This window comes from Ambystoma mexicanum, chromosome 5p (genome assembly GCF_040938575.1).
Source record: "Ambystoma mexicanum isolate Mex_15411 chromosome 5p, UKY_AmexF1_1, whole genome shotgun sequence".
Taxonomy (NCBI): Eukaryota; Metazoa; Chordata; class Amphibia; order Caudata; family Ambystomatidae; genus Ambystoma; species Ambystoma mexicanum.
The window spans coordinates 560,393,101-560,420,253 of NC_090930.1; the positions used below are offsets into that span (position 1 = coordinate 560,393,101).

Below are 27,153 nucleotides of genomic sequence, written 5' to 3' on the forward strand. Positions count from 1 at the left end.
GGCCTGGTTCTTGGCTCATTCATAGCTAGTGGGGGGGTCCCGGGGGTATTAGATGAATCAGAAATAGGGTTGAACAAAGAATAAACATTACACAATGTATTGTGTGACACCTAGATTGGGGAGGGAAGGAACTCCCAGTGTTGAGGGTGGTCTCTCAAACCGTTACACAAGCCTACTTGGAATGAGACAGTGCCACACAGCATGCTTGGTATTGCTATTTGCAGGGAGTTTGCACCAGAGAGATAGAGCACAGCTGTTTGAAATAAGGCACTGACACACCAGCATGCCTGGCACTCCTACTTGCAGAGTGTGTTCATGGAGGATTGGAGTGAGCCTATCCCAACTACATATGACAGGGGGGACGGCGCCTGTAGGCTGTGTCCACCCAGAATACATGGCTGTAGGTGCATGTCATGCAGTGAGCATAGGACATTGTTTGCGGATTAGCCCCACACATTTTCCAGAGGTTCATATGCCATCATTCCATTTGTTTTAAAATGTCAAAAACCCAGACGAGTGCACACCCACCATGCAGATGGCCGAATTCCTCGCACTGCCCTAGCCGCACACCTGGATCTCCTGCTTGAATTGAATGTCTTTATGGAGGCATAGAGTGCGCTTGCATGGAATAAGGCACTGCCACAGCACCAAAACACGACTACAGAAGCATGCCTGGTGCTCCTACTTGCAGAGAGTTTGCGCGGGGGGAGTTATGGCGAGGCAGAGCGTAATAAGACACTGCGCCAGTGCTGGTTTTAAGGATGCTTTAACGGAGGACTGGGGACTGTTGGCTCCCAGCCCACAAATGAAAGAATATCCCTTTTTGTCAAAGCAGAGCTTGTCTTTTCAGCGTGATTGCAGTTACACAGCTAATGCCACTGCCATTGAATTGAAGTCTCGTCTTTAGCTTTAAAAGACGGCAGCGGACAGGCATTCTATTAGCGGTCCCTGGGGGGGCGCAGGCTGATGCCCGCTTTGTATTGTACCTTGTCTTGTGCACATCTAGGGTTTTTTTTCCCTTTCCTTTTAATGCCATTGTAAAGTTAATAATTTCACGTGAGTAATTCTTCCATTTCTAGTTACCTTGGGGATTGTTAATGGCCGGGCATCCCATACAGACGCGTTTCTCCGGCTCAATCAAATCTCGCAGGCGCCAGTTCACTTGTATTGATCAGTGGGCTCCTGACAGGCTTCGCCACAAGGAAGCAGCAGCACAGGCCGCTGCTCGGCTTAAAGGGGAACCGATCTCAGGGCTGCAGCTAGTTAAAAGCTTCAGTGGCAGCGCGTCGGGAGGCGAGCAGGACTGTGCCCTCCCACCCGTCCATCCCTCCTCCCCAAACTGCCGAGGCAGGCCCTGCCAATTCCTGTGTGCCTGCCGTGCCCGGGAGAGCTATAACGCACTGTCACCCACTCCGAACCAAGAGTGAATACCAGGACTCCTCGGCTAGCGGCTATTAGCAATTATGCTGCAGTTTGCAGATCCTGCGGCGCGCACTCTGCTGCCATTTAAGGCGCCTCGGAGTGTTTCCCTTTGGAATAAGGCAACCTATCCTCATTCCAGCGTTTGAGAAGCGCAATATCGTCGTTTCGTTATCTCCCTCTTCCCTCTGGCTGCCACCCCCATCCCTTCTCCGTGAGCCATTCGGTGGCAAGTCTTTGTGCTGGGAGTGCTTGCATGTGTATGCATGTGTTTGTATGTATGTGATCAGCATGTATGCATGTTTGCCCTCTCAAACGTGTTTGATCTTTCCCTCTGTGTGAGCCATTATGTGTGTGCTGTGTTTGCTTGCATGTAACATTGTGTGTGTGTAGGTGTATGTGGCCGGCCTGTACATATGCTTGCTCTCTGTACCGTGCTCGATCTTTCCCTCTGTGTGAGCCACTAGGTGTGCACGTCCATGTCCTGCGTGTGCTTGCATGTGCACGATTGTGTGTGTATGTATGTGATCAGCCTGTATGCATGTTTGCCCTCTCAAACGTGGTTGATCTTCCCTTCTGGGTAAGACATTGTGTGTGCACGCCTGTGTGCTGTGTGTGCTTGCATGCAATTTTGTGTGAGTGCGTGTGTGTGTGTATGTGTATGGTCGGCCTGTATGTATGTTTGCTCTCTTTACCATGCTCGATCATTCCCTCTGTGTGAGCCACTGGGTGTGTGCACCATGTTCAGCGTGTGCTTGCATGTGCATGACCGTGTATGATATGATATGATATTTTATTTGTATCGTGCTGGTACACAAGTGTTTACGAGCGTGACTAGGCCAGGGAGGGGAACAGGGGAGAACAAAACACAACAACCGCGATCTTACTAGGCCCAGTGACATTGAGAACATGCAAGTGCATGGGAAAGGGAAAGGGGGAAAAGTGCATGGAAGGGGGAGCGTGGAAAGTGCGGTGCAGTGTGTATGTATGTGATCAGCCTGTATGCATATTTGCCCTCTCAAACGTGTTTCATCTTTCCCTCTGTGTGAGCCCGTAGGTGTGCACGCCTGTGTGTATTTGCATGTCTATGATTGTGTGTGTGTATGTATTTATGTGCTCGGCCTGTATATATGTTCCCCCCCCTTTACTGAGCTCGACCTTTCTCTCTGTGCGAGTAAATAGGTGTGCGCGTCTGTGTGCTGTTTGTAGGTTTGCCTTCTCGCGTGCACGTTTGCATGTGTGGTGTTGCCTGCCTCCCGTCAACCCGTCTCTGCAAGGCTTGCGGAACCAGATTGTGTGCCCCTGTGTTCCGAGGGTGTGTGTATGTATGTTAGCAGTGCTTGTCGTGTGTGCCTCTCTTGGGGTTTTCGTCCCTATGGGTGCGCGTGCGTGCGTGTGTGCGCCCGTGCGTATGAATGAGAAAGTGTGCCATCGGATGCGTGCATGAGACTTAGGGCCCGATTCATGGAATGTTGTGCATGGTGCAAAGTGATGTTGCCCTGCTGAAAAGTGACTTTACACAGCCGACACAAACCATGATTCATGGAACTATGCAAAGTGTCTTTTTGCCGTGCAAAGTCACTTTGCACTGCAAAAATACACTCTGCACTGCTCCACACTGATTCGTGGAGCAGTGCAAAGTGTAATTTTGTAGTACAAAATGACTTTGCACGGAAAAATACACTTTGCACTGTTCCACGAGTCGGAGTGTATGTTGGCAGTGCAAAGTCACTTTGCAGCAGTGAAAAGTCATTTTGCACCGTGACTAATATTCCATGAATTAGGCCGTTTGTATGTGTGTGCAAATGAGCAAGTGAAAAAGTGGGGACTCTGATGCCTGTGTAGATGGTTAGTGCCCACGCTCTTATGCTTGTGGTTATTTGAGATGAAGCTAGGGGGAGCCCCTCCTGTTCGTGTGTAGAGAATAATACTACAACATTAGCTATCTCTAAAACAGCGCCGCCTCCCACCCCCAACAGACAGACAGGGCATGCTACATAGTTCCCAGCTCCCTCCTCAGCCTGCAGCTGCCACCCTCTTTTAGAGGGTGGGTGTGCGGGTTCTCATTGTCTGGGAGTGCACAGAAAAAGGACAGCCTACATAAGGGTGCCAAACAACCATCACGCGATGGCGTTCCCATGGAAATGTGGACTAGAGTCTACATCGTGTCCATCCGCCTGAGCTTTGAAGCACTTTCCCAGTGTTCGTCAGTGGTTTGCGCTTCCTATACACGTCGACCACTGATTTGTGTGTGCGTCGCTGTATATGTGTGTATCTTCGTGTGTTTGTTTGCCACGGGTGATAACTTTGTACCTTAACGTACCCAGCTTAACCCCAGGTATGCGGGGTACATGCATGTATTTCAGATGGTAAATAAAACACGAAACCCCACATACTTGTTAGGTGGGACCCTCACAAGTGTATTGCCCCTTTAAGGGGATGTGTCCCTCCCATGTGTATTTCCCCTTTAAGATGGGCCATGACGGTGTCATGGCCCAATGTAATAAAAGGAGCTCTTGCAGGCACGTGAGACAGAGCGGCTGCAGACTCCCAAAGAGGAACGACTGAGTCCGTGTCTCATTATCCATGTAGGCCCCAGGCCTACACGTGGAGGCGCAGGCCTGCACGCCCAGACACTGAGGGACTCGCCTGCCAGGATGGCAGTCGAGGTCCCCTCGGTCAGAGGCCTGGCAGGCTGTGACCCCAGGCCAGGGTACCAGAGGCCCTGGCACCCGGGGCCATGCCGGATGCCCATGGCAGGCCCCCACCCCCACATATAGTGGGACTCCCCGGCGCTAGCATAGACAGCGCCCGGGGCCGCCCGCCGGATGACCATGGCCGGCGACCCCCAACAATGGCGACGAGGACGAGTCCACGTGGCCCCCCCCCATGCTGCCAGTGAGTGGTGGGGGGGGGAGGAACGTCCGACCCCATCGTGGTCCGGCGTGGCCTGCGCCTCACCACCGTGGTGTAGGCCCGGGCCTCCCCGCGATGAGGCATTCACCCCGCGGCGTTCCGCCGCAAAGAGGATGATGGAGGAGGAGCGGCGATTCGTTGCCGTGGTGGAAAGTGCAGGGGAGCCATTGCGTGCTGCGCCCCGGCCGCGGCCTTCAGAAAAGAGGGTGCTCGTGCGGCCGGGATCGGAGCATGGCGGCACCCCTGCGATGTTTGCTGCTCCTGCGACGTTCGTTGCTGCAGGAGGAGAGGATGTACACCACCCGCCGGGGTGGGTCACGCTGCGGATTATCCCCGCCGTGGGGAGAATGATTGTGTGTGCGCCCCCCCGGAAAAGCAATGAGCGGTGTCCGCCGCGAAAGGAAGGGCCGATGGCGAACCCGAACCCCTGCGGCGTCTGCTATGCGGGGCCGCTGTGACGCGCTGTGGCCCCCCCGTTGTCATCCCGCCCCGGCGACTGCGGATGCTGCTCCAGTCGGGAGCAAGCAAGTAAGCGGCAGCGGCCGCAACAACAGAAAAAAAAAAAGAAAAAAAAAAGTGAAATGCTCCGGTGCGGAGCGCCGAGGCAGTGGTTCTGCGGCGGCTGTATGTGCCTGGACAGCGGCACTCACCACGCCTTAAAGGCAGCACCTGCCGCCCGAAATATGAGGAGGGGTGTGCGCCCTCCCAAGGAGAAACACCGCTGTGGGAACGGCGCACCCCTGAGGGAGAGCTGGCGAGCATCCGCTGCCACACAGAAAGTAAATGAGGAAAGAGGTGGGTGCTCGCCCCTGCAAGCCCCAAGCCAGAAGCCTGCCAGAAAGGAAATGGGGGAGAGGCCCACAAGAACTGACTGACCTCCCGATGGGGAAGAAGTCGTGCTGCCCCAGGGGAGAGAATTATGTCCTGGGCAGCCGCCAGTGAACAAAAAAAAAAAAAAAAAAAGAAAACCGTGCTTCAAACCGAAGTGAAAACAGGGCGGCGGCAGGATCCTCCAGCGTGCTGCCCTGCTGAAGTCCCTGTAAAGGTCCCAGGGCAGGCGTGGAAAGGAACAGCTCTGTGTCAGAGCTAAATGAAACACCAACAAAGAGCCTGCTGCCCCTCCATGTCCCGGGACCATCAGCAGTAAAGTGCCTGGCGGCTCCATGTCAGAGGTTGGACACAGGTTTATGCCCGGTGGTGACAAGATGCGGCGCTCTAGGTTGGCGTTTTGCAAACAGAAGCACATGGCCCTCACAGTTATCCTGAGCCCCACCAGCGCAGAATAATGAAGTGCCATGGGTCACAACAGAGGCAAAGAAGGATCGAAAAGGGCCATCCATCAGCACCAACGCATGTCGCATGGCTAGTCAGAGGAGTATTCGGATGGCCACTACTAAGAAACAAAACTATCTTCAAGGTCAGTGTAACGCCAGCCCAACAGTGCCTTCGTCATTCGTCTCCTGCTGTGAACTTGGGAGCAAATCTCAAAAGAACAGAAAAACAACTGGCCCCAAGCGTGCACCCTGCGGTGCCGACACTCCCGGTCTACTGGCTGCCTGTGCAGTGAAGTCTTAAAGGACAGTTAGAGGTGTGTGCATCAAACAGAAGGAACCCCGGCTGTAGCGTGGAAAAATAAATAAATAAATAAATGCTGCCAATAGCTGATCCAGCTGGCACGCTCTGCCGCATCCTGGAGGCGCGCAGCTCTCTACAACTTGTCAAGGCTCAGAGGGGCTGGAGGAGTCCTAAATGGGCAGTTGGTGCCAGACATCCCACCAAAGCACCCTCCCTTGTGGGCTGGATTGGCAACACTGAGTTCCTGCTGTGGTAGACCGTGGGCCACCCACGTCTGCCAACTGAGCTGAAGCGCTCTCCACTGGGGCACCCTCAAGCATATCCCACGGCATGAAAGCAGGTCGCTGCATGATGGGACACTCTTCGGTTTGCCACTTCAGGGTTCAGGGACAAGGACTGTGCTTTTGCCCCAGCATATCTATGCCGCAGCTAATAAGAGGTGGTCGTTGAAAGCCCTAGCACATCAGTAAGGGGACTGGGGTCACGAGGACCTCTAGGGGGGGCTGTGTTAGTTGCTGCCAGATACTGTGGGTAGCTCCAGCAGCAAAGGAGAAACAACCTTCCGTTGCCAATGCACATGGGCACTCAGATGTTGGTTTCGGAGTGTGAAAACCCAAGTGGTCAGAAGCTATCACGCGCCAATCGACTGTCGACTGCTTCACGTCTGTTGTGACTCCCTATCCCCACATCTACACCGAGGCATGCAGCTTTTCCCCCCTATACTCCCCAAGCATGGGTGGCAGAGAAAGAGCCCTGCCACTCCAACTGAAGAGTGTTCTATGTTAGCACAAGGACATTGAGGAGCCCTGGTCATCTGGACCAGGAAGCAAGACGCTGCCCGTTCCACCGGAACTGAAGGGGACATTTGATGTGCCGGGCCTCCGGGTCGAAATAAAGGAAAGGACGGACTCTGCACACTGAAGGCAGCAACGGGTCACCATAAGAGGTGCTGCATGCGCAGGACTGGTCAATTGTGAAGGCCCCAAGCACTGGACCACGGGTGCTCTGTACAATCTGGGAACCCGAGGACGCTCCCACTGCTGTGGAGAGACCTAAGCAGCAGGCAAACCTAATACTGGACCGCCACGGATACCCTGCCTGTCCCACAGGTGGCTTTGGCACCGAGCCACAAATGGGTCCTCAACGACCTGCCACGGTTGTCGCCCCTCATGCCATGTCGTCACAAGGCGAGTCCAGCGTGGCCTTGGGGGAGGTACCTGCCAGCCCCCGAACTCAGCCAACAAAGGGTGTCCGACCAAACCACCACCCAGAAGTGGTGCAGCAGACGGGGTATGGGTTGCGGCTCATCCTGAGTGCTCGTGCGCCCTCCTGCGGCCCCAGGAGGAAAGAGACACTCCTGACTGGGGGAGCATCACACAGAAGGGGTGAGTGATGTCCTGTCACCCGTGCCCGACCCACAGCACAGGGAGCAGCCTGGACGCCCTGACACCTGCGTCTCGCTGCCCGGCTCTGCACGTCAGGAGACGATGCCGATGTGGCCCCGGTACCCGCCAGGTGTGGCCTTGCCGGCCGTGAAATGTACCATCCATGGGCCTGGACTCGGGGAGTGACCCCTAAACGGGTGCTGATGGAAGATGAACTGGTCTCCTGCTGCCCTGCAGTTGCTTAAAGAGGACTCAGTAATCCGGTGTGTTTTGATGCTGTGAACCTGCATAGTAACCATATGTGTTAAGTGGTCTTATTAAAGAATAATAAGGTGAGACTGTGATCCCGCAGTCATGAGGTGTTGTGTAGTGGCCGTGCCAAACCCCAGGTTAATAAAGGGTTGTGCAAGCTGTGGGAGAGCTGCCTCTATTCCTCCGGCAGCTCACTGTCCATGACGGTCATCTATTGAGTGTGTTTAGAAATGGGTTAGTATATGTTATGTTTGTAACTGTTGGAGTTAGCGATCTATGGGTCCGTGGCATATCCCATGGTTGGTCTACTCTGTAAGTTTGGAGTGATAAGTAGTTTGTTGTTCTGAAGCGGGTGGGACTCATGTGTGGGATAGCAACGTTTGTTTGTTCGTTATGAAAAAGGAGGAGTGTTAGGTGGGACCCTCACAAGTGTATTGCCCCTTTAAGGGGATGTGTCCCTCCCATGTGTATTTCCCCTTTAAGATGGGCCATGACGGTGTCATGGCCCAATGTAATAAAAGGAGCTCTTGCAGGCACGTGAGACAGAGCGGCTGCAGACTCCCAAAGAGGAACGACTGAGTCCGTGTCTCATTATCCATGTAGGCCCCAGGCCTACACGTGGAGGCGCAGGCCTGCACGCCCAGACACTGAGGGACTCGCCTGCCAGGATGGCAGTCGAGGTCCCCTCGGTCAGAGGCCTGGCAGGCTGTGACCCCACGCCAGGGTACCAGAGGCCCTGGCACCCGGGGCCATGCCGGATGCCCATGGCAGGCCCCCACCCCCACATATAGTGGGACTCCCCGGCGCTAGCATAGACAGCGCCCGGGGCCGCCCGCCGGATGACCATGGCCAGCGACCCCCAACAATTGGCCGGCGACCCCCAACAATACTGACACACAACAACAAAGAAACGTCCCAGGGGAGTGTGTGCATTGTAAGCAGCACCCACCACCCCAGCAGTGGGTGTGGTGTTTTGCCTTGGGTGTCAAGGGAATTGGGTGAGATGGGGGGCGCAGCTGTGGCCTCCATCCAGGTGCCGGCCTACTCTTAGCACTGGGCTGATGGCCATGTCGCCCAGCGCCCTTTTTCAGTTTCTGTCACCATGGGCCTGGTTCAAAACGAGTTTTTAAATGAGACTGCACCATTGTACAGTGTTTTTGTTAAATCAGGCACTAGGTGTGTGTCCACCCTACTCCTGTTCCTCGTTGCTCTGAGTTTCACTGCTGCGCTTTCAAAATGCACACATGTGCAGCCAAGCCCAGTGCAACGAGAGAACGTGAAGTCATGCCCAACACCAGCCTACAGGTTGAGCGGTCACGCCATCTAAATCCAGTCAGTTTGTGCGTTTCACACTGGCGTTGGCGCACTCGATTTGAATGTCAATGCCAAACAAATGCATTTCAAAATGTATATGAAGTCATTCGTGTGCTCGTGGTAGAGACGCAATGCCGCCCTCCAGCCACATTGTGATTGTGTGCAAACATCCTGGGTGAGAGGCCAGCCCCCTCCAGCCACATGCCAGGCGTTGCATCTTTCAAACGGTGACTGGCCAGCATTTTCAGTTGGTCTGAAGCGGTAGTGAGCTGCGTCATGAGCAGAGCGGCTCGTAAATATGTGACGCACATTCGAAAGGGGGCCGTTGGTCGACTCATTCGCTGGCGTCGTTGCGCCGAAGGAGCTTTGTGCTCCACGTAACAGGGTGCGTGCCTTGTTATGTTTCAAACATCGCACGCGCTATCGGTGGGCATTCTTCCAACATGTGTGTGGATGGGACATGAAAAGACTGTCCCGCGTTGCATAATTTCGCCATTTAAGTCCCTCGGAGCATGCTCCCTGTTCATGAAAACAATCAACAGCTCATTTGTGTGCGGGTGCTGGCTCAAAGCACCCTCTCCTTTCTCCTCGCTCGTGCCCCCTCCCCCCACATTGAGGCCGGGGGGCACGCTCTGACTAGTCCCAGCTACCAGAGCAAAGTGCAGCTGCGTGTCTTATCCCCCAAACAAAAAGACGATTTGGGTGATTGAGGGGGGCTCCGCTTGCCCGTGACCCCCATATTGAGCCCCCTCCATTGTGGCGGTGTCAGCGATCGCTGCGCGGCGGCATTCAGGGCTGATGGATATGAGGATTTCCATGCCAGCCGGCTTTGCACTGCTAGGACATTCTCGCCCGTTGCACGGAAATAGTTAATGACACGTTTGAATCAGGAACCAGCTTGTATGCAGCTAAATATGTGCAAGGGAGCATGGTGAAAATGCCATTTCTTGTGTCAAACCGCCTTTATCTGCGTGTGGTTACTAAGCGAAGTGTGTCGTCTGTGTGCATCCCACAACTCATGTTATCCGCGCGTATGTTGCCTGCCACACTTCACATCTTCTGTAACGGCGCCCACAACACACAGAGCACCCACACCCAACCGAGAAGATAAACCACGGGTCTTTCTGGTCGCCAGGTAAATGAACTGCTGGGCTACGGGCCGGGGGGGCAGGTGGGGGGGGGTCAAGCGACGCTTCCCGGGATGGTGGCCGCGCATCCCACCGACAGGCTGAGCCGTGGCAGCGGCCCGTGGGTGAGAGAAAGTTCGGGCTCTTTGGTATTGAGTGCACGAGGATAGGGTGGGTACGAGGGCGCGCTTCCGAGCGCGGCCGTCACGACCCTGCATTATCTGTTACTCGTGGCAACAGAGATTCCAGCTAAATAGAATATGCGGTTGTGTGGAAAGCACCGTTTCAAACTCAGAAAGCAAACATTAAAAACGGGGGTCGAGAGAACTCCACAATTCCCCCAACCCTCCAAGGGGCAATAGTGGCTTCCACGCTAAGGAATTGCTTCTTAAGTGTGAATGTTTCCTTGGCTGCTGGTGAGGCCCACGGGGTCCACACTCTTGCCTTCTCCCGGCGAAGCCTGGGAAAACACCCGCCATACAGTGTAGGGCGCCATACAGTGTAGGGCGCCGGGGCACGCCTCCACTCATCCCTGCTGGCAGGCAGTGCTCTGCCCGCCCAGAAGCCTTCGCTTCTACCCTCCTAGGCTGCAACAGCAGCATCCCCTCACCCGCTGAGGGGCGACGGAGAAAGTGACAGATACACATGGTAATGAGCGTGGGAGGGGGCGGCGGGTCCCATTCAGCGGCTCTGAATAGCGCCTGACAGGGGAAGAAAGACTCCGGCTGCGGAGCCCGCCAGCGGCTGCGCCTCCTCCCCAGCCCGGCAACTTTCCGTCTCCCCCTTGGCCAGCTCCCGCTCTCCAAACCCCCTCAGCGCGACCCCGCCCCTGCCGGCCCAGGCTCCGCCCCCCTGTCAGCCAGGCGCCGCCGGGCCCACTCATTGGCCGCTGGCTGACTTAGCCCAGGCGTGGCCACGCCCCCGCTCCAGCCCTCCCAGGCTCTGCTCTGCCAGTCCTCTGCAGCAGCGGCAGCAGTGAGAGCCTGGGAGCGGGGCGGAGAGAGCGGCGCCCGGACTCAGCTTGCCAGCGGAGCGTGGATAGGGTGCAGTTCCGCGCGCTGGAAACACACTGGGCACCCGTTCTCACAAATAAAGCGTACAGCTGCTGGGGCTGTGCTCGTGTGGAGAGATAGGAGCCTGAGGGGGACTGTGTGCATGGCTGGGATCTAACACAACCCTGCCGGATCTATCAGCGTGCGCTGCTCGGGAACAGCACCCGGCTGCGCCCCGACCCAGTGCTGAGACTTTGCAGGACTTGGTTTAGGATTGCACGCTTTACATCCAATCAGTGGCGGATTTTAGTGTGAACTTGTGGAGGATGCTTATCTCGCAGGCTGCCAAGACGTCCCCACTTGCATTTTAATGACTCTCAGAGGACAGCGGTGTCTTGTGTGCTGGGAAGGGACGCGGAGGGGGCCCGGGTCTCCCACCGCTCTGTATGGACTGAGACTTCACCCCCAGGCGCTGGGCTCTCATCCTTCTGGACTGAGCCCCATCTCTCAGGGCTGGAACCTCCACGTATCTGGACTGCTCTTATAACCACGGGCTGCCACCCGTATTGCAAATGTTTCCTCTCCATCTAGTGCAGGCTGATCTCGGATAACACGGGGAGCACTTCCTTTTAAAGTCTACAGCCCCCCTCGTCCCTTCCGCCATCACATCGGGAGACCCCCACTCCCTTAGAACGCCTACTCCGGGTTATCCTCATCACATCTGACCGACTCCACTCTCGACCTTTACCCAGCCTTCACCACTCCGGTCTGGACACGCATCCCACCGAAACCCTCTCCCCTTATAGAGCTCGTGTGCCACCCCTCAATCTGTACTGCTCCCACACAAATCAGTCTGCCCCCGCCCCCATTAGAAGAAACCCTAATCGTCTGATTCCCCGAGCTGGCCTCATCACCCTTTCCTCTCCAGTACTGACCTTCCATAACCCCTCCCAGCCCCCCACACACTTCAGCGGGGCTGCCATGGTCAGGCACTGCCCGGCTCCCCAAGCAGCACCCGGCGCCCCTCCCTGCCCAGGATCCGGCCGAGAGACGGAGAGCTCGCCATGAGGACGCGCTGGAAGCGCACAGCTCATCCGCAGTCATTTGTGCCTCCTCTCGCGACTAGACTGCGCACGGCGGGCAGATGCCAGGAGCACCTCGGAGAGCGCCCGCTGTAGTTTGGATTTTTTTTTCCTTCATCGATTTCTTCCACTGGCCCCGCTCTGAAACCTAAGATGCTGTAGGGGTCGGTTTCCTGCCTCGCTCCGAACTTTATGCACGATAGACTGGCAGGCGCTGGTGAGCAAACCCTACCCAGCGGCTGGCACGCAGGGGGCCACCTACACTCCCATCGCCCGGTACCCATCCCGCCACAGGGCGCAACGAGAGCTCGTCTACCCGCCTGCACCTGCCCAGCGCCAGGGGCGCAGTGTTCCCTCCAGGATTCTGCACCCCTTCTGGCACCCTGGTTGCATGCCGCCTTTTTAGTGAAACTCCCGGACCCAGATCTGCTATTTCGGAGGGCAGACACTCTTCTAGCCGCGGCCATGGACATGTTTCAGCTCCTCCTGCTCCTGGCGCTGTCCTGGACTCGAACCCATGCCCTGATTAATCTAAAGTACTCGGTGGAGGAGGAGCAGCGAGCCGGCACGGTGATCGCCAACATCGCCAAGGATGCCAAGGAGGCCGGCTTCTTGCTGGACCCCCGGCAGCCCACTTTCCGGGTGGTCTCCAACTCGGCCCCGCACCTGCTGGACATCAACCCGTCGGGGCTGCTGGTGACCAAGCAGAAGATTGACCGGGACCTGCTCTGCCGCCAGAGCTCCAAGTGCGTCATCTCGCTGGAGGTGATGTCCAGCTCCATGGAGATCTGTGTCATCAAGGTGGACATCAAAGACCTGAACGACAACGCGCCCAGCTTCCCCACCGACCAGATCGAGCTGGAGATCTCCGAGACGGCCAGCCCGGGCACCCGCATCCCGCTCGAGAGCGCCTACGACCCGGACTCGGCCAGCTTCGGGGTGCAGGGCTACGAGATCACCCCCAACGACCTCTTCGGCCTGGAGATCAAGACCCGCGGGGACGGCTCCCGCTTCGCGGAACTGGTGGTGGAAAAGAGCCTGGACCGGGAGACGCAGTCCCACTACAGCTACATGATCACGGCCCTGGACGGCGGGGATCCCCCCAACTTCGGCACCGTGGAGCTCAACATCAAGATCATCGACTCCAACGACAACAACCCAGTGTTCGACGAGGCGGCCTACAGCGTGGCTATCCCGGAGAACTCCCCGCTGGGGGCCCCTGTCATAGACCTGAATGCCACTGACCCCGACGAGGGCACTAACGGGGAGATAGTGTACGCCTTCAACAGCTACGTGTCCGACAAGACCCGCGAGCTCTTCAAGATCGACGCCCGCACCGGGGCCATCGCCGTCAGCGGGGCCATAGACTATGAGGAGGGCCACGTGTACGAGATTGACGTGCAGGCCAAGGACCTGGGCCCCAACTCCATCCCGGCCCACTGCAAAGTGACCGTCAACGTGCTGGACGCCAACGACAACGTGCCGGTCATCAACCTGCTCTCCGTCAACAGCGAGCTGGTGGAGGTGAGCGAGAGCGCGCCCTCGGACTATGTCATCGCCCTGGTGCGGGTCTCGGACCGGGACTCGGGCCTGAACGGCCGGGTGGTCTGCAAGCTGCTGGGCAACGTGCCCTTCCGGCTGCAGGAGTACGAGAGCTTCTCCACCATCCTGGTGGACGGCCGGCTGGACCGGGAGCAGCGGGACCAGTACAACCTGACCATCCAGGCCAAGGACGGCGGCGTGCCCGCCCAGCAGTCCACCAAGTCCTTCACGGTGCGCATCACGGACGAGAACGACAACCACCCGCACTTCTCCAAGCCCTACTACCAGGTCATCGTGCAGGAGAACAACACCCCCGGCGTGCACCTGCTCTCCGTCTCGGCCAGGGACCCCGACCTGGGCTCCAACGGCAGCGTGTCCTATCAGATCGTGCCCTCGCAGGTGCGGGACATGCCCGTCTTCACCTACGTCTCCATCAGCCCCAACTCGGGGGACATTTATGCCCTGAGGTCCTTCAACCACGAGCAGACCAAGGCCTTCGAGTTTAAAGTCATGGCCAAAGACGGGGGCAACCCGTCGCTGCAGAGCAACGCCACCGTCCGCGTGATTGTGGTGGATGTCAACGATAACACCCCGGTGATAACGGCCCCGCCCCTGGTGAACGGCACCTCGGAGGTGTACATCCCCAGGAACGCGGGGGTCGGCTACCTGGTCACCGTGGTCAAGGCAGACGACTACGACGAGGGGGAAAATGGCCGCATCTCCTACGAGTTTTCCGAGGGGGACAGGGGCTACTTTGAAATCGACCAAAGCAACGGCGAGATTCGGACCACGCGAGTTTTTGTGGAGAACGCCAAGACCACGTACGAGCTGATCGTCGTGGCCCACGACCACGGCAAGACCTCGCTGTCCGCCTCCGCCCTGATCCTCATCTACCTGTCCCCGGCGCTGGACGCACAGGAGGCCCTGGGCTCGGTGAACCTGTCCCTCATCTTCATCATCGCGCTGGGCTCCATCGCGGCCATTCTCTTTGTGACAATGATTTTCGTGGCCGTGAAGTGCAAGAGAGACAACAAGGAGATCCGCACCTACAACTGCAGGTAACCCCGGCCGCTGTGCCTTTCCCATACGCTTGATTTCCCTCCTTGTGAATTCAGCACTTTTTTTTATTGTGACGTTTGAGAAAACGAACATAGCCTTGTTGTGAGATGGAATGCTCCTAAACTTTGCAACGTGCAGGCACTGCTCAGCGTGGGGGGGAGGAGGAGGACTTGGTGATGCCCCCGTACCCGAGACATCCGATCACGCTGTGAAGGTCTAATGATTTCATGAAAAATGTTCTGTAATTAATGCAAAAGTTAAAATCCAAACGTGAACACAATCTAACAGAATGCGAGCCCTAGTTGCCTGTACTATAATATATAAAAAAAAAAAAGTGTGCATATGCTCGTCAACCGAAATGCGAAGATATTAAACGCATTGTTGGCCATTTGTGTAACTTGAGTTTTGTTCTCCTACGGTTGCAGTGCTGGGCACAGGGGACACTGTATTATCTTAACAGAAGTTGTTGGTTTGTGGTATTTTGATACCGTGTAGCGCTTTGAAGACGTTTGCAAGCTCGCCTTCCCAAGAGCCCACATGCCAGCACATACAGCGCCCGTGTCACTCCGCTTTTAACAGAGCGAGTCTGGGTCATGCTGACTTCCACTCCCTGCCAGAAGAGGGCACTGTTGTCTCTTCTATCGCACTTGACTGTGGGGGAGGGCGGCAGCCTTGGTCAGGCACTGGGAGCCTGAATCTGACAGTTCACAAGATAGAATACAACTATGATTTTCCGACGTGTACTTCCGAGTACAGACCTTCGGAGCTTTTCATTTAAATGTGAGTGTTTTCCACCTTCCTGGCTGCCTTAAAGTACAGCTGGCGGAACGGCATCGCGGGAGCAGAAACACACCGCTCAAATAGCCATTGCAGTAGTGGCCGTGCAATGTGTGTGCGTGTGGGAGGTGTCGTGCATATTGATGGCCCGCTCGTGGGAGGGGGCTGCTTTGGAAATCACCGAGCTCTGTTGTTCATGATTGGTGTCTTGCGTGGGTGGAGCCCCCATGCACATACTATGCCATTGCAAAACAAGGACCAGGTTCCCCATTTGTATTAATGACAGTTCTTGTTGCAGAAACTTCGACAGGCACATGCCAGTGGTACAGGCCTACGAAGCAGGAGCTTTGAAAGGGCGCCTGCAATGCCCCTCCCTGCCCCCCGAATGCTATAGTCCTGTTGTTCCCAGGGTCAGGTCAGAGACAAGCGAGTGAGTCAAATAGCGCTTTGAGGCACACGCCCGCCCGTGGCCACTTCCATTGCGCGGTCTTGGATGCAGTCTATGCGCCTATTGCCAGGAGAAGAGCGTGCCATCTCCAGGCAGTGCGCCGTGTGCCCACGATGGGGGGAGATCAGATAACCCGAGCAGGGCAGCGACGAGTCCGCACAGGTGGCAGAGAAGCCCTGGGACCACCCCTCTCCACCCCCCCCGCCCCCCTCCCCGCACGCATAACGTGCCCGGCACACAGGAGCGCAGGTCCCTGGCCCCCACACACAGGAATGCGAGGCAGTGATAAACTCCAATTACATTCAAATAAAATCCTCTGCATGCTGCCCCGTGGCAATACGAGGGCCACCATGAAGCAGCCAGAATGCCCAGTAAACAACACAACGCACGGGTCATCAATTAGCCGAAAGCCCTGCTTCCTAATTGCCATAGATTGGGGTGTGCTGTATATTTAATCCCAACACCGCCCGCAAAGCAAAGCGCGGATGGGTAATTGTGTATCCACTTCATCGCCCATTATTTCACGTCAGGATACTACTGCGTCTACGACGTGCTCTGTACGTTTACTCTTCACAAAGCATGTCTCCGTTGTCACGCTATTACATCACGTGTCTGTCTTGGGTGTCGCGACAAATCCATTCCTTTGCAGGAGGCGACGCTGTGCATTTTACTCTGATGACGTTTTTTTTAATGACCAGGGTATATAATTTACATGTATGTATGTTATCTGCACACAGATATAATTGCATATATACATGCAGGCATAGACTACACCAAAGGACGTGACTGCTATGTTTGAGTTCGTTTCACTGTAAAGGCATAGAGCTGCTCTTTTAATGTCATAGGCCTGGGTGTGTGAGGGCAAGGGCCTGTGGCCTGAGATAGCCAGCCACTATGTGTAATACGTGTTATAGGTGCCACTGGACATTATGAACTCTCACCTGGGAGAGGCGTTTGGTGTTTGCCATGAAAGTGCGTTGGTGCATCTTTGATAACAAAAAAAGGGGGCGAGGGGTGTCAAACACCAGCCAGAAATGACAAGAATATATTGTGGGCGTGTATGTGCGATGGGGCCGTGTAGCGCCTGTGACCTCCTGCGCATGCACGTGGAGGTGCCGGGAAGTCATTATTTCCTGACGTTGGCCTGTTGCAGGAATAATCATTGGATTTAAATAATTAAAAAAAAATGTCTCAGGGGTATTTGTCACCAATATCAGACCTGCGGTGTGGGGCGTCCTATCAACCAACAGCCCCCCCCCCCACCCCCATCATTCGAAACACCCCAGGTATCTAAGCAGAAAGAGCACGAGGAATTACACGACTGATGTCTTATGGTGGGGGGCGGGGTGGGGGTGCGCTATAGGTTTGGTCTTTTGTGGGGGGCAATATGCTTTACATTTGGAGGTACTACAGGTTTAAAACGTGCGGTGGCACAGGTAATGTGATGGACATTCTGGGGGATCCTACATGTTTGAAGTCTGGGGGGCACAATAAGCTGGGTCTTTTGAGGGGCAACTGGCGGTTGATGTCTTGCGGGGCTCGTGCACTGTGTTTACCTTTTTGGGCATAGCATATGTTTGATGTGTGTGAGGTGCACACACCATTTTCTTGGAAGCACAGGACTCATCCTGGCATTTGGATATATATTGGTTACAGAGAAAGGACGTATGTTACCCACTGTTTTAGGCCAGTGGTGGGTTCAGAAAGATAGAAGTAGAGGGAGTGGGGTCTCCAGTGTCATTTTATATATTTTCAGGCGATGCCATTTACTCTCTAGCCCGTGAAGTGGGTTCCAGTGCCCGCTTCATGCTCCTTTCAGAAGGCAGGGTCAGATATATCTGCAAGGCGGTTACCTGCAAGGCGTGGCATCATCAAAGAGACAGCTGTACACACACACAACCACACATGCACACATCCACACAGAAACGCATGCGTAGAGGTACACACACACACACACACGTGTGCACCCGCACACACATTATCGTACAGCTAGCTCCCTGTTTGTGGATGGCGGCAAAATAACATGTAGATGATGCCCGAGACAGAGTGTGGTCCTTTTTAAATCCAGATGTGCACTCATAAGGCGCAGCTGTGCGCAGCAGCAGAGGTGTGCCCGCGACACTGCGCGGCCCTAATAATCAGCGTAACTCCCGAGCGCAGGTGACGCATATTCGGGAACCTACTCTGCACCCTGTGCTGAAGATCTCGCCCCAGTTTAGAGATGAGTCTTTGCCAGTTCATGATATTACACTTGTGCTTTTGCTTTTATTCCCCCCCCCCCCGCACCCCCACCTGCAGAATTGCGGAGTATTCCTACGGGCATCAGAAGAAGTCGAACAAGAAGAAGAAGCTCAGCAAGAACGACATCCGCCTGGTGCCCCGGGATGTGGAGGAGACGGACAAGATGAACGTGGTCAGCTGCTCCTCGCTCACCTCCTCCCTCAACTACTTTGACTACCACCAGCAGACGCTGCCCCTGGGCTGCCGCCGGTCCGAGAGCACCTTCCTCAACGTGGAGAACCAAAACAACCGCAATGCGGGCACCAACCACGTCTACCACCACACCTTCACCAGCCAGAGCCCCCCGCAGCCGGACCTCATCATCAACGGCATGCCCCTGCCCGAGGTGAGTCTCTGGGGGTATTATCTGCATGCCCATTGGCACGGTCACCCCCTGGGCCTTTCCCCCACTGCATGTCCTGTTTCTCTTCTTAGGCGCCCACCCTTTCACCCTGTCCTGTGCCCCTCTCCCCCTGTCCCGAAGCCCGTCCCAGTCTCCCCCTAGAACAGCTGAAGCCGCTGTGCTCTCCCCCATCCCCCCTCCCTTTGCCTCATTGTTGTGCTATTGTCATCATTGTGAACTTGCTGTTGCTTAAAGGGGTGGATCCAAGTCGCGTTTGGGTGCGATTCCTGTTTATAACATTTGGTGTGAGCCATTTTGTTAGTGTGACGAAGTGTGTGGGGCGGGGGTTTACCATTTACAGTCTTGTGCGTGCTTGCTGAGAGGGTGAAACTGGTTTCAAGGTGGGGGCACTGGTCAAGTAAGTCTGCTGGTTTGTTCTAGGGGGCAATTATTTGTGTTGCGCCATTGGCAACTCCTCTCCATCATGTACATGTTTAGGAGCCCATGGGCTATTTGGTGAAATGCAGGGAAAGCACTGGCTATAATGTGATTTTTATGACTTCAAATGCCGTGATGACTACTCGCCTGGAATATAGCGCGAGCCTACCTCGGCGCGGTCTTCTATGCTGTAGCCTGTACTGGGCTGTCGAGTGACGTATGCCGCGCGGCAGAGCCAGCGCTTGAGTGCGGAGGTGCCTTCTGTGGAGCTTGGCAGTCGCCGGGAAGCGAGACCTGCTTCCCTCCCTGCGAGCTGTCTGCGCTTTGCCATCCCTAATGAGAGAGCGAAGCCGCGGCGCCAGCTCCGCACTCTCCCAGCCCCCCAAGGAAGGCGGCGGAGACACCCCTGGAAGCAGGAGGCCCACTCGCCCCCCAACCCCCTGAAACATGAAATATAAATAGCACATGCAAATCTCTTTGTTCACACTTGTCAGAAAGGTTAACAAGGTTGCGGAGGTATGTTGCATTGAGGTGTTCTGGTGGCGAATTCCAGCATAGGGCCTGCTGGCGAGAGTTGTGTTGTGTTGTGTTATGCTATGCCGCGCGCACCGCTACCACCAAAGGCCAGTCTCTATGCGCTCTGCGTGGAGGAGTGGAGTGGGCTGCCCGTCAGGGGAAGGCAGGCGTGTGCCACAGGTGTGCTCCTGACTGTGTGTCTGTTGCATAGCGGCACACGCATCAGGCGGTGTCTGGGACCTCCACTGAGAGCGCGAGGTTATGTGGAGCACGCCCGCCATATTTCCTCTAGCCGCTGGACTGAAATGATTGCTTTTGTCATGATATGGAAATTTGTGCGCCAGGACCCTATTTATGTGCTGTGACTATGAATGCCGGCCTCTGCATAACGCATGTTGTTCTTCCGGCATGCACAGGTGTGCCCAGGCAGGGTAACATTGTACGCAATATACACCAAGGACGCGCGTTTCAGCCGCGTAACTGCAGCAATGGCTGCTTCGCCATTTGAGGGGTCTTTTCTGGAGGTTTTGTGCTCGGCTTCTGTTAACTCATGTGTTAGTCAGACCAGATGTGGACGGCGCTGTCCCCGTGTTGTGATTGCGAGTGGCTTTTAAGCACAATCTGTAGAAAGGAGACGCGTTGATAAGATGCGTGCCGGCCTTGCATTTCATCCTCTGCCGCGGCTTGCGTACCCGCACTGCATCACCGCCTTATACACACACATTGTGCAGTCTGGGGGGATAGAGATGTTAGCTTGATGAGGGACGTGGCCTGATTTTCAAACGCGTTTTTCTGTGGGGAAAAAACCCATTGAAAAACGCTTTGTAAATCGGGCCCGCAGTGTTTCTACACTGGAATCCTGATGCGAGCCACCAGTGCAGTACACAGTGGGCTGCCTAGATTGGGGATGGAGGCACCTGGTGTGCACGATGCATGAACACAAAACCATCAGTACACAGTGACCGATCTGCAAGCTGTGAGGGGGTAGGCAGACCCTGGTGTGCATGTCACAGTAACGCAAACCGCCAGTGCACATTCACTGTGTTCTTCGTGCATAGAAGAATGTTTGACGTGGGGGGAGGGGTGATAATACAAACAATCTGGTATTTAACAGTGCTTAAGGAGGAAAGGCTCCGTTGGTTTTGTTCGGCTTCGCACCTGCGACCTGCAGATGATGCACACAACTTAGCCGCGAACACTTAACCTGCTGAGCTACCCGACCCTAATACTTGTCCATGCAGCACTGCCACAGGTCAACAGTGCACGGGGGGCGGAACCTGCCCTGCTTGCTGATGTGTGTGAGCTAGGGAAGACAGATCCTGTTGTTCATGGAGGACTACCACAGACAACCAGCCAGGGACGGCGTCATGGCCTTTCAACTATTATCAATTGAAAGGGGCCTCCAGGGGGCCAGCAGCAACTGCCACGATATTGGTATTCAGCAGTTTTATGGTACGGCAATATACACCCTTCAGTCAGGACTTTAAATGTGGCCTTTCCAGCAGCACATTACAAGATCCATTTGTTGGGAGCCCTTCAGGGCGTCGCCTCGAGCCGCTGTGGTACTTTTTTTTCTCTACCTTAGGCTCTTGTTAATTAACAAAGAAGGGCTAATCACGAGACGGGCAGGGCAGCAAGCAGGAGCTGGAACATTAAACGTCATTTTCAGACGACGTTTAGTGTTTCAGCTCCCCGAGACACTCGACGTCTATTAACTCCCATGGCCCCATTATAACGTAGGCACTCCAAGGGTGGCACAGACTTTTGATCTCCTCTCTAAGCGTCGTGTTGAAAGGGGCCCCCAGAGCCTCTTCGCCCGGCCCTGCAACCAGTGCACGCTGGCAGGGTCTGCTGCAAAGTGTGGCGTTGGTGTGGTGGACGGACTCTAAAAAATATGCGAGGGCACTTCCATCCAGACCCTCCTTCGACTCACTGCATGCATACGATCCTTTGCCCCCCGCCCCCCACACACACACACACACCTAGAGGGGGCCTGCCATGCAGTGCGGACAGACATGACCAAATAACGCCCCGTGACAGGGCGTGGATGCATGTGTTGCTTTGTGGAAGACGGAGCACAGTTTGCATCAAACATGATATTAGTGAATGACGACAACGGAAACATGGCGGTAGATTGTGTGAGGAAGGAGGAGACTATTACAGCAGAGAAGGTGTTTTGAAGTGCTTGGGGGGAAGCGACGTGTCTTTCATCGCCCTTCGCCAGGGCATCACGAGCTTGGTAAGAGCCCCCGGGCTCCGATGCAAACCCGCTCTCTGCATTGTATGTGCATTGTATGTGCAGCGAAGACGCTGTTGCATGTATAGAACGATCGCAGGTGGGAGGACGACACTCTGCCCTACAATTACAGCAGCTTTTACGAAAGGGTGGAATGAGGGGTTAGGCGGAAATGGCACATTATGGAGGAGAATTGAGCAGGGCGCCTCAGCCTTTGCCCGTAGCTGGCCTGGGATCACACAGTGGCCATCCATGGAGCCCACGAGCCGCCGATGTGCCCTCCCAGACATCTGTTAGCGCAATCAGAGGGACCTTCTTTTTAATTTGATTTAAGCTTGTGAGAAAAGGCGTCATTCATGATCAGCTGAGAGGTGCATATGTCGAGTGCGCGGAGAGCACGGTACTGGAATGCAGCACGGTAGATCCCGGGCTGAGATGATAGCATGCATTGGCTACTCCGAGTGAGTGCGCACTCATGTCCCTGGGAATGGAAGCCTTTGGCACGAGCCTGCCTCGGAAGATCAGCTCCTTGTGGCTAAGGGTAGGTCGGGAGGAATAACGACAAGAGCCCAGATGCATGTCTCCGCAACACATACACGAGTAGAATCCGCACACCAGTGTTTTTAGGTCATGTAGACTTGAGATGTACACGGCGCCCGGAGGCCTGCCAAGGCTTGACCTCCATTTTGAAACATGTTTTGTAGACACCAAGTGAACCCTCAGTCTCGAGTTACATTGATAAAGAGTGATGAGGTCAGAGCAGAGACTCCCCTGCCACGACCAGAGAAGACATGCGGGCAATGCTGGCAGAATAGGACCTTCGCGTCCAACTAGCTGGGCGGTTACCATGCCACATTTAGGCCATACACTTGCTAGACACCTTATACTGACGTTCTTATGCATATTTTGTTTGTGAGATACAGTGGTGCCCGCTCACAAACACATAAACAAATGAACGTGTTACCAGCTTGGTGTTTCTGCCTCCAGCATGCTTATGCCCCGTGCCTGTCCCAGGCTTTCTGGGAACTCTTATTGAGCTTGGCCACCACTCCGGTGGTGATAGTGCACGGTACAAATATCCTTTAATATTAACACTCTCCGAAGGTCTCCTTGTGTAATGCAGAGCCATATATTACCCATACGTGTTAAGGAATGTTGCAATGCTTCTCTGCAGCCTGCCCCCCACCATCGGATCAGTCTTGCCTATGGCCACCGACATGTAGGCCTCACTTTCATTGCAATGTTCGCTGTTCATGTGTAAAATATGCTCCGTTCAGGTCATTACCTAGACCCCAGGGCTACTCACCAACCACAAGGCGACTGTCTGCAACGCAACACAGCCCTATCGTGTTCATTATTTTGTGAATGCACACACCACTGCATTACTATGTGCCCCTCAACAATCTTGGCTGTTAGTGTTAACCTTATCCTGCTGCAACAAATGACTCATGTTCTTTTTGAAGAATTATTATTATCAGAGTTGTCATTGAATCCTTTTGTATATGATTGCTAAAGCTAACTAACTGATGCATTATGGGAATTAGAGTCATGTTAAATTTTAGTTGAAGAAATGGAACTTAAACACATGCGACAAATAGTTTCTAAGGATAATACAAGGACCAGAGATGAGGTATCCGAGGGTGCCACTTACTCACACGAGGCCTAGACAGGTCCCCACTACAGTTTGAAAGCCCTTTTTGCCACATCCCCATTTTCACAAACTACCATGCCTCAAAGCCGCTCTCTCAAACTACCATGCCTCAAAGCCGCTCTCTTTTCTGCATGTCAACTCTGGGAACATATGCCTCAAAGTCAGGGTACGTAAACTAGCATTCCTCAAATGTAGTCTCTTTCCTGCATGTCATATTTGGGTACATAAACTAGAATGCCCCAAAACGAGTCTTTTCCTGCATGCCTCTTGGTATGTAAACCAGCATGCCTCAAAGATAGTCTCTTTCCTGTATCTCGCCTCTGGGTACGTAAACAAGCATGCCTCAAAGCTAGTCTCTTTCCTGCATGTCGCCCCTGGGTACGTAAACTAGAATACCTCAAAGCTTGCCTCTTTCCTGCATGTTGTAAACTAGCATACCTCAAAGCTAGTCTCTTTCCTGCATGTCGCCCCTGGGTACGTAAACTAGCATACCTCAAAGCTAGCCTCTTTCGTGCATGTCGCCTTTGGGTATGCAAACTAGCATGCCTCAAAGCTAGCTTCTTTCCAGCTTGTCGCCTCTGGGTGCGGTGAAGCAGCATGCCTCAAAGCTAGCCTCTTTCCAGCTTGTCGCCTCTGGGTGCGGTGAAGCAGCATGCCTCAAAGCTAGCCTCTTTCCAGCTTGTTGCCTCTGGGTGCGGTGAAGCAGCATGCCTCAAAGCTAGCCTCTTTCCTGCATGTCGCCTGTGGGTGCGGTGAAGCAGCATGCCTCAAAGCTAGCCTCTTTCCTGCATGTCGACCCTGGGTGCGGTGAAGCAGCATGCCTCAAAGCTAGCCTCTTTCCTGCTTGTTGCCTCTGGGTGCGGTGAAGCAGCATGCCTCAAAGCTAGCCTCTTTCCTGCTTGTCGCCTCTGGGTGCGGTGAAGCAGCATGCCTCAAAGCTAGCCTCTTTCCTGCGTGTCGCCTGTGGGTACGGTGAAGCAGCATGCCTCAAAGCTAGCCTCTTTCCTGCATGTCGCCTGTGGGTGCGGTGAAGCAGCATGCCTCAAAGCTAGCCTCTTTCCTGCATGTCGACCCTGGGTGCGGTGAAGCAGCATGCCTCAAAGCTAGCCTCTTTCCTGCTTGTTGCCTCTGGGTGCGGTGAAGCAGCATGCCTCAAAGCTAGCCTCTTTCCTGCTTGTTGCCTCTGGGTGCGGTGAAGCAGCATGCCTCAAAGCTAGCCTCTTTCCTGCTTGTTGCCTCTGGGTGCGGTGAAGCAGCATGCCTCAAAGCTAGCCTCTTTCCTGCTTGTTGCCTCTGGGTGCGGTGAAGCAGCATGCCTCAAAGCTAGCCTCTTTCCTGCGTGTCGCCTCTGGGTGCGGTGAAGCAGCATTGGTATCGGAACCCTGATGCACACAAGCACCCCTATGGCAGCCTCTCTTAGCTAGTTTAGCCGTCTAGTGCATGTTCATGTCTGGAATCGCGCAGGGCATTAGACAAGATGCGCATTAGCCACACATGGTGTTCGACCAGTAGCAGACCTCTCTGTCTCATTTATTGAAAGTGCAAGTAGCTTTTATTTTATTAGTCACAGATTTGATTATCGGATTTTTCCAAATCCCTTTTGATGGTGGAAACATGTTGTCGCAGCTGGTTAGAGAAATTGGGCCGGCGGCAGGTTGCAAATGATGTTATTGTCCATTGCGATTGCATAGCGCAGTGCGTCCGCCATGTTCTCGGCCCCTGCGACCGTGGCTGGAAAATGACTACCTGTCTCTCAGGGCGGACTGGCATTGTTTTGATATGCAGCTGGTCTTTAATGAGAAAAGCTTTTAGTTTAACAGTTGTGAATCTTTAAAACACGCTCCCCGGGGAGGAGCTGCTTTCACGGAGGGCTGATCTCGCCGAGGCATTTCATTGGTTTCTTATAACCACTGCCATACCCATTTACAAGGAGCAGGGCCTTTGCGGTTCCCACGCAGTGCAGCGCCAAGCAACCCTGCACCCCAGGCTTTGAGTCACTCGCTGCAGGGACATGGGTGGCACCCCACCAGCACACACGTGGCAGGCCACCTCGGCTGCAAAGAGCCACGAAGGGGCGGTGGGTTTAAACCGTACGACAGCGGATGCTTGTTTTTAATGATGTTTGTTCAAGTCGACGTTGACGTCAGGCGACACGAAAATGCAAATGTCTTGAAGGGGCACGACAGCAATGCTTTAGAATGTTCACAATAGGGCACCCCCTCTGGAAAAAGCTTTGTGAACCAGACCCAATGTGTCCATCTCCACCTCCCTCCCTGGTGTGTGTTTGTCATCACGTGCATCATGGCTAGGGCCTAACTGGGCTTAGTGATGGTGAGTTGCCAGGGCTTTCTGACCCCCTGGCACCCACGGGTGCATTTGACTTTGCAAGCGTGTGCTGGAGCTGGGCTCTTGGGGGTCGGGGAGGAGGGCGCTACCTCAGAGCACGCACCAGCTCAAATTGATCTGAGCAGCAGGCAGGTTTCTGCAAGCGTGAGTGTGTCAGCTAGATGTATCACTTTATGGACATTTCATAGGGTGACCAGGTTTGAAAAGTAAACAACTGGGACAGGGCAACTAACATAAAAGTAGGACTAACGCTTGAAAAAGTGGCTGTCAAGGCACTACACTTCAGTAGCGGTTGTGGGAGAAGGGAGTTTAAGTGTTACTTGTTCAAATAAACACATATTATAACTAATTTATCACAAACGAACACTACCTTAGTTGTAAAATGCAGCATTTCTTCTGTGCGAGATTTTGCATTCCTGCCTGCCAGATATGAAGACCTACTACCAAAAACCGGGACCACTGCAGTTTCCAATGGGAACATAATCTTGAGAAAGGGGGACGGAGCACCAAATTCCGGGACAGTCCCGGCAAAACCGGGACGTCTGGTCACCCTACATTTAATAATTGCACAGATGTTGCCAAACACTGGGAGATGCCTGCCCAGATGAGGGAGTCCCGTAGTGCATATGATATGATAGGTTATTTATAACGCGCTTAATACCCAGAGGTTTCTAAGCGCGGACCTGGCGATCGAACCCATGTTGCTCCATGCTGTCTTGCTTCCAAGGCGAGCACGTTGCCCCTGTGCTATCCTCCCGAGATATTTCTGCATTTCTTGTGCTTGTGATTTTAGAAACAAAGTGCCCTGAAGGGTGCTACTTGGGAGGCTGTGTTATTTCTTGATTGCTGTTGATCTACTGTGGTGTAAGTGAACAGCACCCTTCACGGTTGTCATGTTGATCGTGTTTAATCTTTGTCAACTGCGTGAAAGGGGAGGGCTGCTATCGTGGCAGAACGTGTCTGTTATTGTTGAACATCTTTGAGAGGTGTCTCTCTGTTTGAAGTGGCACCACTTTTAGAATATTCTGAAAGCATGGCCATCGCTGGTGCCACTTGCCATGCAGTATTCCGCAGCCTTGGTTGTCAGGTGGAAGCCCTAGAAAGGGCTGGGGGGGAATATGGTGTGGGAGGGGGCTGCCATGGAGAGGCATTGTGTTGCAGCACTTCATACTGCATACACTGTTCCCCGCGTTTTTCACTCACCGTTTCACTGAGGGTGTTTGGCACTCTTCTGGCAACAGTGCCCCAAGCACATGCTTTTCTTCTCTGGCTGTAGGTGGAGCAACTCTGAACACCGATTTGGTTGAAAACTTGAGAGGCACTTCCCACTGCTTTATAAACTGACCTAACAAGAGGTTCATTTAGCTTGTATTATTGATATTTGTTACATTAATTAGGAAGGGCATGTTTTACTGAAAATAAACTGCCAGGTGTTCCTTATTTTGTGGGTTGTGT

General features: G+C 54.3%; 1 protein-coding gene across 7 annotated transcripts in view; it reads left to right on the plus strand.

Moving 5' to 3' along the window:
* The first annotated feature begins 10,933 nt into the window (after positions 1 to 10,933).
* PCDH19 (protocadherin 19) overlaps positions 10,934 to 27,153 on the plus strand; it is a 255,401-nt gene continuing 239,181 nt past the window's right edge. For 3 of the 7 annotated variants that reach the window (XM_069612983.1, XM_069612984.1, XM_069612985.1), the window contains exons 1-2: positions 10,936 to 14,656; positions 18,181 to 18,514. In XM_069612983.1, coding sequence (XP_069469084.1) covers positions 12,255 to 14,656; positions 18,181 to 18,514 — 2,736 coding nt within the window. In that variant the 5' untranslated portion in view covers positions 10,936 to 12,254. Of the gene's footprint in view, positions 14,663 to 18,180; positions 18,515 to 27,153 lie in introns of all 7 variants that reach the window. The other 4 variants (XM_069612987.1, XM_069612988.1, XM_069612989.1 and 1 more) reach the window with 3 other exon arrangements.